The following is a 15,517-nucleotide window of genomic DNA, read 5'->3' as shown; positions in this document are numbered from 1 at the left end:
AACCCGTGCCTTCAAAGAAAGACTCAGTAGTCTTCTGTTGTCTGGTCTCAAGGTAGTTTATTGTTGGTTATCTAAAAGATTCTTCTCCTGAACTGCTGTGGCCCGTTCAGCAGGTCAGACAAAGGCACACTGCCCTCCCAGGGGGCTGGTGCCATCTTTTATATCATATATTACCTACTATATGTTTATACTTTTTCCCCAATACCTACTATCTATATTGAATGGTGACTTTCTACTCTAAACCAATCTGTGAGTGCCAATATCACCAAAGACATGGAGGCTAGGAAGGAGAAAGAAAGAGGACAGGGCACACCCAAATCCCTCCATCTTAAAACTCCTGACCCCCATGTACAAACCTTGGACCCCTGCGTACAAGGCTTAAAACCCCCCTGTACAGCACTCAAAAATCCTACCCTTCACTTCGTGACTACTTCTACTACAATATCTAAACTTTTGTGTGTGGCTTGTAATTCTTCATACAGAGTTAGTAACTTGCTCCATAGGCTAAGATCAAAACCCCACGTGTGTCTTTGGCTGCATGCCAGGGTCTCAGATGCTTTTGACCTGGGTCTGGAACATCCGAGAATGTCTGTGGGACATTCTGAGTTCTGACATTTTCTGACTGCAAACTGTTGCATACCAATGCATTTGAAATTTATAAAGACTATTTCAATGCTCATGTAACATTTTTAATAAGTTTTGGAAAGACCAGTCTGTGAAAGTAATAATAGCCTAGTTTGTGCATCAGATAAACTTTGATGGTACATGCATCATTGTGATGCCTACCATATATTGTGTGAAGTGAGACTAGCAGAAATCCTCTACTTGCTTTCTTACATTGTACAAATAACCTGTCTTGTGTGCTTGTCTTCAAATGCATAAAGAAGTCTTGCAGAGAAAAGATACAGAATTTCAGACACAAGATTTACTGACATTTCATTGTCAATTGTATTTACGGAGCAGAAATGTTCAAATTTAGTCTGCCTTGCCCTATTTTTAGATTAAGGCATTGGAGTTGGCCAAGGAGCTCAAAATGTGCAAAATGCCCACACTACTAGCAAACAATGAAAATATGAAATATGCTTGTTGGTGTGTAACAGGGACCCTCTACAAGCCCACTTAGGCCACTGTCTCTGATCGTGACCCATGAGCTATGAACAGACCCCATCACCAGTCCCACAGAGGAGCACTAAGCTATCCCTCTCTTCCTCACCTTCCCAGCCTGTCCTTTTTGAGAAGTCTGTATCCACACAAGCTATTTCACATTTCTTTTCATTTCCAGTGATGTCTGTGGCAAGAGTAGTAGACAGAAGACTCTCAGCCAGGCACAAGTAGGACATAGCGATTATGTGGATAATTATGACAGCATCAAAAATGTTTCATGAAAAATAACAGAATTCCCAAATGGTCTAACTAGAAAAAGACCCTTATCATAGTTTTTGTAAAGTGTCCTTCCACAAGAGGGGGAATATCACTTAAGACAAGGAAAGCTAAGGTTCTTTTAGAAGTGACAGCATGTACTCAGGTTTTGCAGATTCTATCAGAGGTGCGACATCCACCTTCTTCTCTATTTAAGACAAACGAAATTTTCACTTGATTGTCACAACTAAAATGTACAATCTAAAATGTAAACGTTTGGAAGATCAGGAGAATAATTTTCCTTAATAGTATCTTAATTGCTTTTTCCTGAACAGCAGTTTTTCAACTTGGATTTAAAGCATTCTTGCATTACATTCTCCAGCTCCTTGCCCCCTGTAGTTTTTCTCAAAAACCTCCAAGTTGACTCTAATTCTTCAGTTGTTTGCAAAAGTTTGGGATAAAATGTTCAGAAGCAGATGGATAACACAAGCAAGCAGCAGATCAGACAGCAAGCACTACAATGGAATCAGCAACATTAACCACAGTATGTCTAATACTGATAAATATACCAGTTATCAAAATCAAGTTTTTAAAATCCATTGATGCAATCTGCAGTTCCACCAGGCAGTGAAGAAGATGCAATGTAGCTTCCAGTGAACCTACAGAACACTCTCACAAGGAGCTCACCAAGCTCTGAATGTTGGAGGCTGCTGATAAATATGGTGTAACTGTTGAAAAGCACTGAAGTGTAAAAGGACACTCACTGCCGTCTGCCTGGGGCTCCAGCCACTTCCCCCCAGCCAGGGCACAACGTGCAGCACACCCAGCCACCAGCACCTGGAATATTCCTCAACCCTGAATAATTTTGTGCATTTCATACAGGCATTCCCAGTTCACAACTACTTTCCCTATTCTGTGTCTTTTTGGTTTGTGCGCCAACACTCTGCAAACAGCTAAAAGAAAAATGGTTCCTCATTAGATGTCCCTCCCTCCCCACTCAGTGGAGCCTTATTAGGATTTAATGACAAATTATTGCATATTTATACTATTGAAGTTTTATTCATATTTTGATTTTAGAGGATATTGTGTGTGTGTGTGTATATATATATATATGTGCGTGCGTGTGTGTGTGTGTGTAAGAATTATTAGTTAAAAATCTCCACATCCTTAGCTCTCTCAAAAAAATATTCATATACCTTCCAGAATGCAATTGCCAATGTGCATCTTCATGATTTACAAAATAATTTCAAAGAAGAGATCCTGCTCAAATGTTTTCATAATGCTATCCTTCAAAAGAAAAGAAAAAAAAGAGCAATAAAAAGTAAAACAGCATAACTCACATCTGGAAAGTTTTCATTTCTGGACAAACACAGCACGTCAGATTCTTAATGTATCTAACTCCTTCATATATCAGGACAAAATATTTGCAGAACTGACGAAGTTCAGGGAGCCTTTGCAGAAAATACAGCTCCTGGGAATATTTTTTAATCTGCTTACTATATAAGTTTGTGCACTCCAATTTTTCTAATTTGTAAATAGTATAAAGCTTTTCAATTAACACCTTCATGTATTTATTTAATCTTCAACACAGAGACTACATCAGTTTATTCTTAATTTTACCAAATATTTTTGTGCATGAATAATTCATTTTATAACTGTTTCTAACATACAGAGGCAATTGCTAAGGATTTTAGTTGTATTCAAAAGTACATCTATCATATGCCTCTAGTGATCAATCAATAAAAGCAACATCTGTTGCTTTTATTAGTTGCTCAAAACAAAGGAAATGGTGGGTTAGCATTCTCACTGGAGCCAAGGAAAGTACAGAAAATGCCTTCTGTGTTTCAGATCCTATTTTTAAGTCTGCTTAACTTCTTATGGATTAAGTAATAAACACAGGCATAAATAAATACATCCCAGGAGATCCGCTGGCAGACAGAGGGAGGCAGGCTGTGTTTCAAGAGCTAGAAATAGAAAGTTGTACTTGCAACAATTCCATGGCCTGTGACACATGACAGCCCAAAGCACCCAGATGATGCAGATGGGACATTCTGAGGTCCACTCTCACCAAAGCTTTCAGGCCATCTCTGGGACATTGATCATTGGCTCCTTTGGCAGGAATGCAGCTGCAGCCCTGCAGATGCCACTAATGCAGCACACCTCTGCAGGGTCAGAGCAGGGCTGCCCTGGGCACAGCTCCATGTGTGTGTACTGGCACCACCCACGCTGCCCACAAAAGGGACACTGCCTGTCCTCACTCCATCACTGTCTGCCAACTGCAAGGCCATCAGAGCTGCTGGGGGAGGAACCGGGCAAAATGCACAGCCCAAACTGCCAGTCAGCGCCCCTCCAGACCCCATCGACTCTACTGCCACCTGTCAATTTAGCTCCAGGAATTCTCACTCTTGTAATTCATGTTACACTCAAGCATAACTCAGCCAAGGGGCAGCCACCATCCCACAAGCAGCAGATGTACCCAGTCACACTGCTGCCAGCACATCTTACTCCTTGAGTCACAGGAGCAGAAGGGATGTGTTCTGCATACACCCAAAATTTCAGCACTGGGTTTTTTTTAAAAGAAATAGCGGCTGAAGAAACTGAATTACAGATAAAAGCAAGGAAAGCTACTGAAACACACTCAAAGTAAAGAGTGTCATTCTGCAGAGAAAAATGTAATCTGACAAAGAAGTTAAAAGCTTAATTGTGAGAAGACCCCTTCTCAGTTTCACTTCATCCTTTTAATGCATGGGGAAGTTCAACACTATTTTCAAACACAGGTTTTCAGAAGAGCTCAAGTTTAACTGCTAAAACACAAAGGATAAATTCAGTTCAGAAACAATTTCATATGGAGTGAAGCTTTGTCTGCCTGAATACAATCAGTTGTTTTAGAATTCATATTACAGTAGGATCCTAAAACTTAAATGGATAAGTTTATTCATACTAAGAAATAAGTGAACTATTTGAATACAAAATAAAACTGACCCAAACAAGATTTGCCACAAATAAACCTATTTATTACTTTTTGGCAAGTCCCATACAGCATGAGCAAGGATCTTTCACTCACTATATTAAATTATTTAACTTTATACAAACTGTAAACATCTTCAACATGACAAACTCTTGGTACAAGTGTTCCCTTATTCTGGCATCTTTTCTTTCTGAGTTAATCAAACAAAACTGAAACCCAAATAAACCAAAGAAGTGTGTATCTATAAAATGCAGCATGTACATTTTATATCACATCAATTCTATGTAATGCAGAGAAGAGTACTTTTTATTATTTTTAGTGAAATTTGTAATGGCATTATGAATAGAAACATTTTTCCATGCTGTTGTATCCTACTTTTTGTTTGAAATTAAAACCATCATTTTATACAATCAAGGCAGTAAACCAAATTTTACAGTAAACCAAATTTTACAGTAAGTCAGCTGGTTTGGTATATAAACCAGCTATATTTATTATACTATAACAGATAAATAAGAATGTAAAAATTCCTGATCTGGTTAATACTTTGTTTTCCTGTCAGGCACCAGCCTAAATAACTGCTTGCCCAAAAACTCCTGCTGTAATTATCTGGTATATTTTACCCCCTCTCTCTCAAAGTGCTTTAAATCAGACATAATCTGACCCATAAAGTGATCACTTATCTCCCTCTTAAGAGCAGATTTTTCTAATTCCAGGAATGTAAGTCTGCAGGCTAGATTTACTGAAGGACTACAAGATACATACTGTTAGGTCATAATCCTCAAACCACGGCAAAGGTGTTTAATCTTTTCATGAACCACTTTTTTTCCAAACCAACTCAGCAGCAGTAAAATACAGGCAATACTTTTATTGACTAAGGCTTTTTAAAAATTAACAAAATAATTTGTTAAAAAACAATTGCATTAAAATGTTGGTTTCAGTATGTTCCTAATTTTGAAGTCACATTTACAGACAACAATCTGTATTTCTAATGTAAAAAGTCAAGCCACATTAAAACCTTTCAAGTCTCTGTGCATCATAAGAAGCAATTAAAAGAAACTTAATTCTTTTCCAGATCACCTTTAGTTCCTGACAAAACCCAAGGTGACTACAGCTTGTGTGCAACCAGCTGTTTTAAGCATTATAAAACATTACACTTTAGATGACAAAGTGCTTAGATCTGCAGATCCAGAAATTGTAAGTTCAGATGAGTTTCACTACCTCAAGTGAGGACACTGAGGAGCTCTGTAAGATTTTGGATTCACCGAAATGCACAGCTGAAAGACTATGGAGTCTTGTGCAGTTGACTTGCATTGACAGTATAATGTACAGTCATAAATAACAATGCACAAGAGTTGAATTCCTACTGCAAACTCCAAAAAAACCCCTACATCGACCCTTGGTAAAACTCTTACATGAAAGTCTTTAAAAATATTGTGCAATTCTTTCAGCCAAGCCAAGATATTCTCCTGCTGGATTTACCTCCTCAGCTTCTCTGCCCAAATAAAGAAGGGAATCAACACTACACTGTTGAAATTAGATCCTGATAGGACTACAGAAACTCTGCAGATAACATTCCACAAGCAAAATACAATCAGTTATTTCAAATGCCTGAACTCTTCCATTATCGTGAAAATCTGACAGAAATAATGGAACAGGGGACCTTCAGGTAACCTTAAATCTTCAGCAGAAATGCAGATTAACCAAAACAAATTTTTACTACTTGATATTTTCTCTGCAGCATTGGGAGGAAGATCTATTGAAAAAAACCTGATCTATACAGCCACCATTTTACAGAAGATCTTCTAAACATAATTAATACCATTAAGTTCAAAATATTGTTGTGTGGTTTTGGTTCCGTTTTGTTATAAATCAAGAGCCATGCCTGGTTTATAGTCAAACCTTGCAGGTCTTTTATTTTGTTGGTTTTTTTTTTAAATTTATAATCCATGCCATTTACTTTCCAGTCTTACTGGGAATTTCCTGGAGCCCGACACATCATGATGCAACTGTTATCCATGTGAATGTACAACTTCTGTATGCTAGCTGCTGTTCTCTGTAGCAGTGTCTGTTAGAACTTTCACAGAATTGTAATGTTCTCCTAATCCATAGGCATGCCTCATATACCTAAAAAAAAAAGTTACATAAATAGTGTTCAGTTTAACAAGAAGTATACATCATGCCAAACAGTAACAGCACTGGAAGACAATTGAAGTAAAGCCAAGTTTTAGCAACAAAAATATATAGGATCACTACACAGAAGAGAATTAATAAAGACAATTTTTAATTCTGGTGACTTCCAGGCACAGTTTGACAAATACTCTGAAGAAGGAAAAAAGTTTCCTCCATCTTGTATCAATGTCATTATTATTTTGTAATTATTTACCAGGTAAAATGACCTTGCAGCATTCTCTAAATCAGTGACTGATACACATCAGACACGGTCTAATTACAATTTCTCCAAAGTAAGTGTGTCAATCACAAACAATTTCTGACCTGCACAACCATTACTCAAGCAGTGTTTCAACATCAGATGCGTAACAGAAAATAAAAGAGCAGATGAGAATCAAAGCTGAGCCCTCTGTTACAGAAATAAGTGCACTAAATTTAAGTGATAAAATTGCATACTTACACAAGAGTTATTGGTTTGCCTGAATATTCTTCACCAACAACAATGGGAGGAGAATCCATCTGAACTACTTCAATAGGTGTTTGTAAAATGTGAGACAAAGCCCTTAGCTTCAAGGCAAAAAAAATTTAGTAACAGGATTAAAGACAATGTAGGCAGAAGACAGGAAGACTAGGCATTTAATTTTAGCAGACAGTTCAAGCACAACATTAGAAATATTTTCAGAAATTATTAAAATAAGCAAAATTATTTTAAATTAAAAACTTTAATTGAAAACAGCTTACCTTAAACTAATCATTGTTTAGAGGATACAACATTGGGCTAGTTTCATTAGTCTGCTAATTGTTCTTTCATAAAAAATAAGACTAACTAAAATAAATACATATTTTTTGAAGTTCAAGTTCTCGTTTACATGATAACAACCTAAAAATACACCCCACTCATTGAGTCAGTCTTTGTAATGATATTTACACCAAATTAATTCACTAACTTGCATGTTGTCAAATACATCAGAACAGTGATGCACCATCAGAAAAGATGGTGGGAAAACAAACTATAACCACAAGAGAAAGTTCTTAATAAGCTAGTTATGACTATGTTCCCTTATGCCTTCAGGTATTCTTTCTAAAGAAGCCCTTTTTTAAGATACATTCACCCACTTCAGAATTTCACAAATAAAAATTATCAATACAATACTTACTTCCAGCTGACCTCCCCATGCAGCTGTATTAGCTATATCATCACAGTATTTCTCAAATTCCTCTGCAGGGAAAGAAAAGACAACATTTAGTACTTATCTTGGTTGAGAACAAGCAACTGAGGAAAAACACTAATTGTGCAAATAAAGCCAGAAAAGTACAAACACATTATAAAGGAAAATATGTATGTTCACTGAAGAAAAGCAGAGAAAAACAGTTGTCAAAAAAACCCCAAACTTACTCTGTTTTGAAAAAAAAATCAGACTGAAGAGAGGGATAAAAAAAGAGTATAAAAAGAAGTACAGCTAATACTTTAATTGTTTTATTCAGAGAAGAACAGGTAACAACACATATGAAATTGTATACAGTTTCCTTCATGTTAGTTTCAGAGGACGTTTAGAAACTTCAGAAAAGAATGAGACAGCGAGTAGTGTATCTTGTTCACCAGGTGTCAGGTATGTTCTAAAAATCTTGCAACTGCATGTAGGTAAACAGTTGGCTAGATTTTTTTTATATTTCCAGATTAGCTACCTCGCTTTTATGAAGTAAAATACTATGAAGTATTTATTTCTCAATAGTTCCTCTGTAAATAGCTCATCTTTTCAGATCATGTTGTTTCAAACAGAAACCAAGTTTTAAAGTTTGTAAATTACAAACCCTCAAGCTTTTGAATCTTACAAAACAGATTTTAAGAAAGAATCTTCAGATTTTCTGAAGACTGCTCAGAATGACTTTTCATTAATTTCCTTTAAAACAGAAAAGCACAATTCCCTCTTGCTGTGCAGAATTTTATTCAGTATTCTCCTGGGACACATTTAACCTGTGACAAAAATCTCTGTCAGCATGGGAAAGACAGCATGCAGTGACCACATGAAATCCACAGCAATGCCTCCTAAACAAACATAGCAGTAAGTTAATGAAATCTATGCAGTCATTTTTGTGGTGCTCCAGGTATAATGAATAAATCATGTATTGCTCAAATAAGAGGTACATAAACTCCGTTGTTAGTCAGCCTACACCGTCGCTTCACACTAAAGCTCTTTTTATTTTTAATTTGGTCTATTTGTAAAAAATGGTCCCAAAATACTTTGCAGTGAAAAAACAAGCTAGAATAAGAAAATCCATCTATTCAAACTATTATAAACCAGATTTGATTGAATTTCACACCATTTTTAACAGCTTTCCTGTGTACATTGAAAACACCAACATAAAACTTGACAAGAAAATCATTCCAACCTGCTAGACAAGCTGTTTATAATAACAAATCACATCCTGGAATGATTTCACATCATCTAGTAACCAGCAAGTTCTGTTTTGTTTTGGTTTTTTTTTCTTTTTTTTTCCAGTGGGGAATAATATTTCCTAGATTAATATAAAGTATATATTTAATTAGAGATCCAGGTGTACCAAGTTTCATAGCAGATCATAATTTTGTGTTCCATGGAACACAATAAACACCATAGAAGTCCCAATTAAGCTGTAACTGAGACTGAGATTCATCAGAAACAGTTATAATAGTTTTTAAAATCTCATATGCTACAAGTCTTACCTCTGCTATACATATCTCCAGTATTAGGGTTTGTAAGAAAAGGCAAGAAGTCATCACAGTGACTTTGCATATACTTTGCTGTTTGGTTCCTCAGAGTTGCAACAGTCCAGGAATTTTGGTGATCCTTGAGCTGATCTTCAATAGCTCTGTACATGCAATGGCCATCTGAAGGGATTTGTTTAATCTCTAGGTGCCTTGCTGCCAATAGGCAGGCAAGTTTCTGACTTTCAAGATGTCTAGCACCAGTTAAATTTTGTATCTCAGCTTCAGCTATTCTTTCTTCTCTTTCTTTCTCCAAAGCAGCTTTTTTCTCCTTAGATTAAAAACACAAAAAAATTACATCAAATGTTAAAATTTAGAATATGCCCGTACGGTTCTTGGCTTTGTGCTTGCTTCAGGCTCTTCCAATGTTTCCTCAGTACATTCTTATCTGTAAAATATTTGTCTGAATCAGTACTACCTGATTCAAACTGATCTTGGGGACCTCCTAAATCCAAACTTTAGCAAATGCTAAGTGACCAATATATCCTAACTGCCTCCACAGTTAACCACATCTGAAATTATATGACAAGAGAAATCTTAATTATATCAACATGCAAAATAACACTTTACAACACTCATGGAAAGTCTATTAATCATAGTGCTTTCTGCAGGATCAACTATTTCAACACTCAAGTATGGGAATTCTAATTAAACATCAAAAAATATTGCTCTTTCATAAGAAGTGTGAGATTTACCAATTAAGTATATGACTGCATAATGGAACTCATGCCATGAAACTGAAACTCCCTCAGGACAGGTATTCTACATCATAAAAGACTGCTCCTAACCTAAAGGATGGACAAGAATGCATGTAGAGAATATTAGTAGGGATGTTACGATACCAAAAAAATTACTTTCCTAGAATGTTTTGTAAATTCATACTGATGTTAACAAGGGAACAAGAACCAAAGTAAATAAGCAAATAAAAAAGCAGTACGAAGGATGATCTTTCCATTTTCATACTTAAAATTCACCACAAATCAAGACCAGATTGGTTTAGGCAGTAAGAATATGGGAAAACTAGACCAGAGTTCCTGGTTTGCCTAGACATGGTGCCATGAATTATAAACACCCTTTTAACATGTCCGTAGTGATCATGTAACAGGGGATGAAATATGCAATAAAGCAGTGTTCCCCTGGCCATGACCCAATACTCATGCAAGCACAATGACAATGTTAATCCTTCACAACATGTGACATTTAACCAGATCTAAGCCTAACAGAACAGGACACTAGGTAGTGTTCCTTAACAACTTGATATTTTACAGAATTTCTTCAGTATTGATATTCTTTCATTAAATGTTAAAGTACTACTACTTGCAAAATTTCCACATAGGACTTTAATTCAATTACTTTACTTCTTTAATAATATTTTTAGTGAAAGTCTTCTAAAAATAATTTGCTTTACATAATTTCTTTTTTATGGCTTCCATTTTCTGACCTATTCTGATACCCAGCTCACAGCTCAGGGTAGAAAAGCACAATTATTTACAAAATTCTTACATATCTCTAGGGCAGCAGTTTAACAGATTTTCAAGGTGCTCAGTAGGTACAGCATCAATACAGAATTACCCAGGTAATGTCCCCAGCAAAATTGTTTACCTTTGGCTATTACAGTTAAGCTGAAGATAATCAATCAGTTATTTGCAAAATGTTTACCATAAAGACATACCCGCCTCTTCTGTGCTTTTGATATTCGATGATGCTGAATGTGCTGCTCTACTCCTTCAAGCTCTATATTTGCAACCCCATCAGTTATGGACTCTGTCTAAAAGGAAAAAAAAAAAAAGTTAAACGTTCTTATTAGTATAAACAATAACGAAGATATGCATCTTCTGAAACAATTTTAAGTTCTCTTCCAGGGTATTTTTATGAAGTTTAACCACAAAGATCCATGTATAGCCATCAAAAGCATTTCACATCCCAAACTACTGTCTGGCATTTTGTTACTTTTCTGCAGTCCCAACAGAGTGATGTGCATCTCAAATTTAAGCTGTATGTTCTCTAACATACAGGTGAACACTGCTTACTGGCTGAAAGGAAAAGCTTTCCTCACCATGCCAGCCTATGAGGTATCCAAACAGCCATTAGCAAATTCTATGAAAATTAAAGCAGAAAGGTCCATCCTCTATATCAAAGTGTAACCAGCAGTTGAAAAAGACTGAGAGTTGAAACTTCTCAAGAAAAATTACAAACCTAACCCAGTAACTGTATAAGCTACACAAAAAGAGCAGTCACACTGCTGACAAAATTGCAAGACAAAACACACTGGATGAGTCAAACACCTGCTGAAGGTTAACAATACTTGAGTAGTCTACAGAAGATAACCAGAGTGGCAATATAACAATACCTTAAAAAAATAATTCTCTAACATAACTGAGTTATCCATGTAGCCTTAAAAGCAATACACAATACTACTTGTGGTGGTGCACCTTTCCTCCTACTCTATATTTAATTTCTGGTACAGCTTGGCATTTGTGTAATGATTTGCCTTGCATGCCTCATCCATGGTTCTCAGAGTAAATCTTGCCACCAAATTTTGTCATGCTTTTGCAAATTTATATTAAACCTGCTTTTGAAGTATCTTTTACAGTGATTCTTTAAGCAACCAAGCCACTCTCTCAAAAGAGCTCAACAAAAAAAATCCCCCACTGTTACGTGCCCCTTCTAGCACTGCCCATTTACTGGAGCAGCTAGAGCCTTCCTAAGTTGAAAAGAGTCACTAATACTGTGAAGAACAGGATAACTGCTTTGAAGTATTATTTCACCATAATTTTTAAAAGTTAAAAAAACCCTAACACAAATTGTACATGTACAACTTCAGCTGAAGTTAGGGCACCTACCTTATTCTGTTCAGGTGAAGCTTCCTTCAGCTGCTTCAATTCCTCCTTGTGCTTCTGTTCAAGTTCTGCCTCTAGTTTGGCAACTTCATCTGCCAGCTGTTTTCGTCTCTTCTTATCATTCTTAGGAACAGCATTTTTCATGCCTTGAATTTTTGCTGTTAGAGAAGCAGTGTCATAAAACATTATTTCTTAATATATACTCTATGACCATTGCAGAAAATGACTGCAAGTCACACAGAAAAACTGATTTACAAACATCAACAAATCAGTATAATAGTTTAGCTGTGAGACTGCTGGTTCTAATCCTCATATTTTCCAAATCACCACATTTTTTCTTAAAAGAAGCAAACTGCCTTTTCTTTTCTTTCTTTCTCTGAAGAAGAGAAAAATTTATGCCAGGTTACTAATAAAAATACATATGAGCTTCATCACTGCAGCAGACTTTGGCCTGTTGCCTTGAGAAAGATTATGTAGGCATCAAAATATCAAATCTCACAGGACAGATGTGTAATTTTTTAATCACAGAAGCAGAAGACTAAAATTAAAAACTGAGTTTAACCATCCTTAAGACAAATTTCTAAAAGCAAAATGGGTATTCAAAAACAAAAAAATCTTAACTTGATTAAAGCCCCTAAGTATTTCTAGGCTGTAAGCCAATGCTTCATTTCTAAAATTACAGAATAGTTTGGTTAGAAATGGTGTTGAGTGGTTACCTAGTTCTACCTCCTGCTCAAAGTGTGGCTGAATTCAAAGCTGCATCATCAAGTTATACTAACTCAGATGCACCTGAAATTAATACAGGTGACTGTGCAGTCTTCAGGGATGGGCACTCTGCAATACTTCTGGGAAACTTTTTTAATCATTCCTGCTATGAAAATATTTTCCCTTATGCATCCCATGAAGATTTTTCTTGTCCTTCAGCCCGTGTCTCTATTCCATCCTTTACACTTTGATGAGTCTGGCTCCATCCATTACTCAGTAGAAACTACAACCACATTCCCCCACAGTCTTCTAATGTATCCCTAAATGAACACTCCCGCTACCTCTGTCACTTCTGAATTCACTGTTTTAGAGCTACAGCAGCAATTACTGCTTGCTATTCATCACCTGTATATTCTCCTGTCCTTCATCCTTGACTGACCCAACTGAGCTGAAGATGATGGCAATGATAATGAAACTTTTTAAAGGGAGAGAGGAAGAATGTTCATACTGAAAGATTTATGTTAAGCATTCAGCCCCACACATGAATAAGCTGAGTATGACGGAAAAGCACCTTTGTTCATTAAAATTACCATAACAGAGGAGAAAGGAATCGAGAACATAAAAGGCACACACAAATACACAGGAGAGAGTATGGATGGTGGAAAGGGGGGAAGGGGTTGTGGAGACAAGTACCATCAACCAGAGAAGGTGTTGGATTTTCAGAGGCTGAGATGCACTTTGTGTTAATTTTCACAAACAGTTTTGCTCTCTAGTAATCAGTTATCAATGCACATACCAGGAATGGATGTATTTTAGTAGGCAAACACGTCACCTGCCTCTCCCAACTGGGAAGAAAGGGACTCTGCGTTGTGTATACCCCTCCCACCATTTGGTAGTGGAGAACTGCCATTATCACGTTCTCTAGGTGTAAAAACCCTCTGCTCCTCAGCCATTCCCAATGAAGGTGCCATGCACCCCAACCACCTCTGACAGTGCTTGATTCCCACGCTTCATCAATTTCAAGCAAATCTGAGGGAGGAACAGGCCTGTCAAAACAGTAAGTTTCTATAGATTTAGTGACAGTATGCAACCTGACTCCTTTCTGCTTTAACCCTCTGATAAGAGGTGGCAAATGGGCCTATTTCATTACACACAAAAAAATTAATCAAGGAAAAGGCCGAATCAATATGCTAGCAATGAGAAAGGCTTGTTATAACAACTATGAAACTGAACAGAATCCATCTATGAGACCTCCTTAATTATACTAATATATTGTAATAAGGGACGCCAAATGACGCAAAGTGTTACAAGTTCATACTGAAGCACTGTAAGACCATTCAGATCTTTTAGTACAGATACTTTATTATGGCTGCACAGGACATGAAAATTCAGTTCAGGTCATCTGCACTTGGAATGAAGAAACGTAACAAGCTGGGCAAGAAGATCCCCTATGCAGGCTTTTCAATCTAAAATGCCTTAAAAAAAACCACACCGCCTTCAACTTGAATCCAAAGCACCAAACCGCGAACATCACGCCAATTAAGTCACAGCTCCCGCGCATCGCCCGGCTCCCGAGGGCAGGGCAAGGCGAGCTCCGCAGGCCGCCGCACGACCAGCGCTGCTCCCGGCAGCAGCCCGGCTGCCACACCGCTGCCCGCTCGCACCATTTGCTACCGCCCTCCTCGTCCCCCTGCCAGGGCACGGCCAGGGCTGCTCCTTCCTTCTCCACGGCCGCCGCCGTCCCTCCCGCCCCTCCGAGCTACTCGCGCTGCCCAGCGGGGCTTCCTGCGAGGGAAGGCGGAGGGGACGCCGAGCCCAGCCGGCCCCGCGTGTCTCCGCCGCCGCTCCCCAGCCTTCTCCCCGCCCGCCCTGCGCCGGGCATGGCGCCCCTCACCCTGGAGCTCTCGCTTCTCCTTGCGCTGCCGCTTCACCAGCTGCTGCAGCGGCCCCTCGGACCCCGGCTCTTCGTCCTCCGAGCCCTCCATGGGCGCCCGCAGCCGGCGGGCGCGGCTGACCCCCGACCCCGGCGGGAGGCGGGAGCTCGCCGCGCTTCCGCCAGCGCCGCCCCAGCCGCGGCGTGAGGGGCCGGAGCGGCCCGCCCTCCGCGCCTGGCCTCGGGGTCCGGGGCTCGGGGACCTGGGCTGTCGGCTCGGGGAATGGAAAGGCAGCTCTTGGTTTATTCAGGGGCTGTGAGCGTTTCTGTCCGCTGATCTCTGCGGGCTACTCGCTCCTGCCGTAATGTCCTGGTAAAGGACTCTCGTGGACAAGTCTGCACTAGGCAAAAGCCATAGTTTTAGTTCAACTAGAGGTAGATCCTGTTTAACAGGGAGGTGAGAAGGGAATTGGTTAGGGTTTTTAAGCACTTATCACATTAAGGAAAAATATTATTTAACCTCTTCATATCTGTGCAAAATACACAGTGTCCTGCATGTGCTAGTTTTTCTGACAAAGCTCGAAAACACTAGAAAGGCCCACGATTTTCTAAGTAGTGGTGTTTGTATGTCCTCATCATTGTGAAATTTCTCCTCAGAAAGTGAAACATTTTTGTTACAGTAAAAAGCCAGACTTAGTGTTTGGGGTGAAATCAGCACCTCAAATTGGGAACTACAAATTGTTGCGTAGTGAGATGCTCTTCTCTTCAGTGCAGGCACCAACACTGGAACATTCAGTTGATATAGACAAAATATAGCCTATAAAAGTTAATGTTTTAATGGTGCTTAAAGTTACTTA

At 38.5% G+C, this 15,517-nt stretch overlaps 1 protein-coding gene across 1 annotated transcript; it reads right to left on the bottom strand.

Moving 5' to 3' along the window:
• Positions 1-4,351: 4,351 nt before the first annotated feature.
• On the bottom strand, positions 4,352-14,855 carry OTUD6B (OTU deubiquitinase 6B). The gene is made up of 7 exons (XM_038129345.1): positions 14,682-14,855; positions 12,086-12,240; positions 10,915-11,010; positions 9,201-9,513; positions 7,654-7,715; positions 6,957-7,063; positions 4,352-6,451 (listed from the first exon to the last, which is right to left on the bottom strand). Exons 1-7 carry the CDS (start codon positions 14,770-14,772, stop codon positions 6,367-6,369), a joined length of 909 nt encoding a protein of 302 aa, XP_037985273.1. The 5' UTR covers positions 14,773-14,855; the 3' UTR covers positions 4,352-6,366.
• Between the last annotated feature and the right edge of the window lie 662 nt (positions 14,856-15,517).

This window comes from Motacilla alba, chromosome 2 (assembly GCF_015832195.1).
Source record: "Motacilla alba alba isolate MOTALB_02 chromosome 2, Motacilla_alba_V1.0_pri, whole genome shotgun sequence".
NCBI lineage: Eukaryota > Metazoa > Chordata > Aves > Passeriformes > Motacillidae > Motacilla > Motacilla alba.
Note: the sequence above shows the minus strand (reverse complement) of the source record. Positions and strands in the feature narration are given on the sequence as shown.

Excerpts from the sequence above, each read along its gene's own strand:
- OTUD6B (XM_038129345.1), bottom strand. The coding sequence starts at position 14,772 with ATGGAGGGCTCGGAGGACGAAGAGCCGGGGTCCGAGGGGCCGCTGCAG. Across the intron at positions 12,241-14,681 it reads GGAGAAGCGAGAGCTCCAGG|CAAAAATTCAAGGCATGAAA; the intron begins GTGAGGGGCGCC and ends CTTCTCTAACAG. Across the intron at positions 7,716-9,200 it reads TGGAGATATGTATAGCAGAG|AGGAATTTGAGAAATACTGT; the intron begins GTAAGACTTGTA and ends CTTTCCCTGCAG.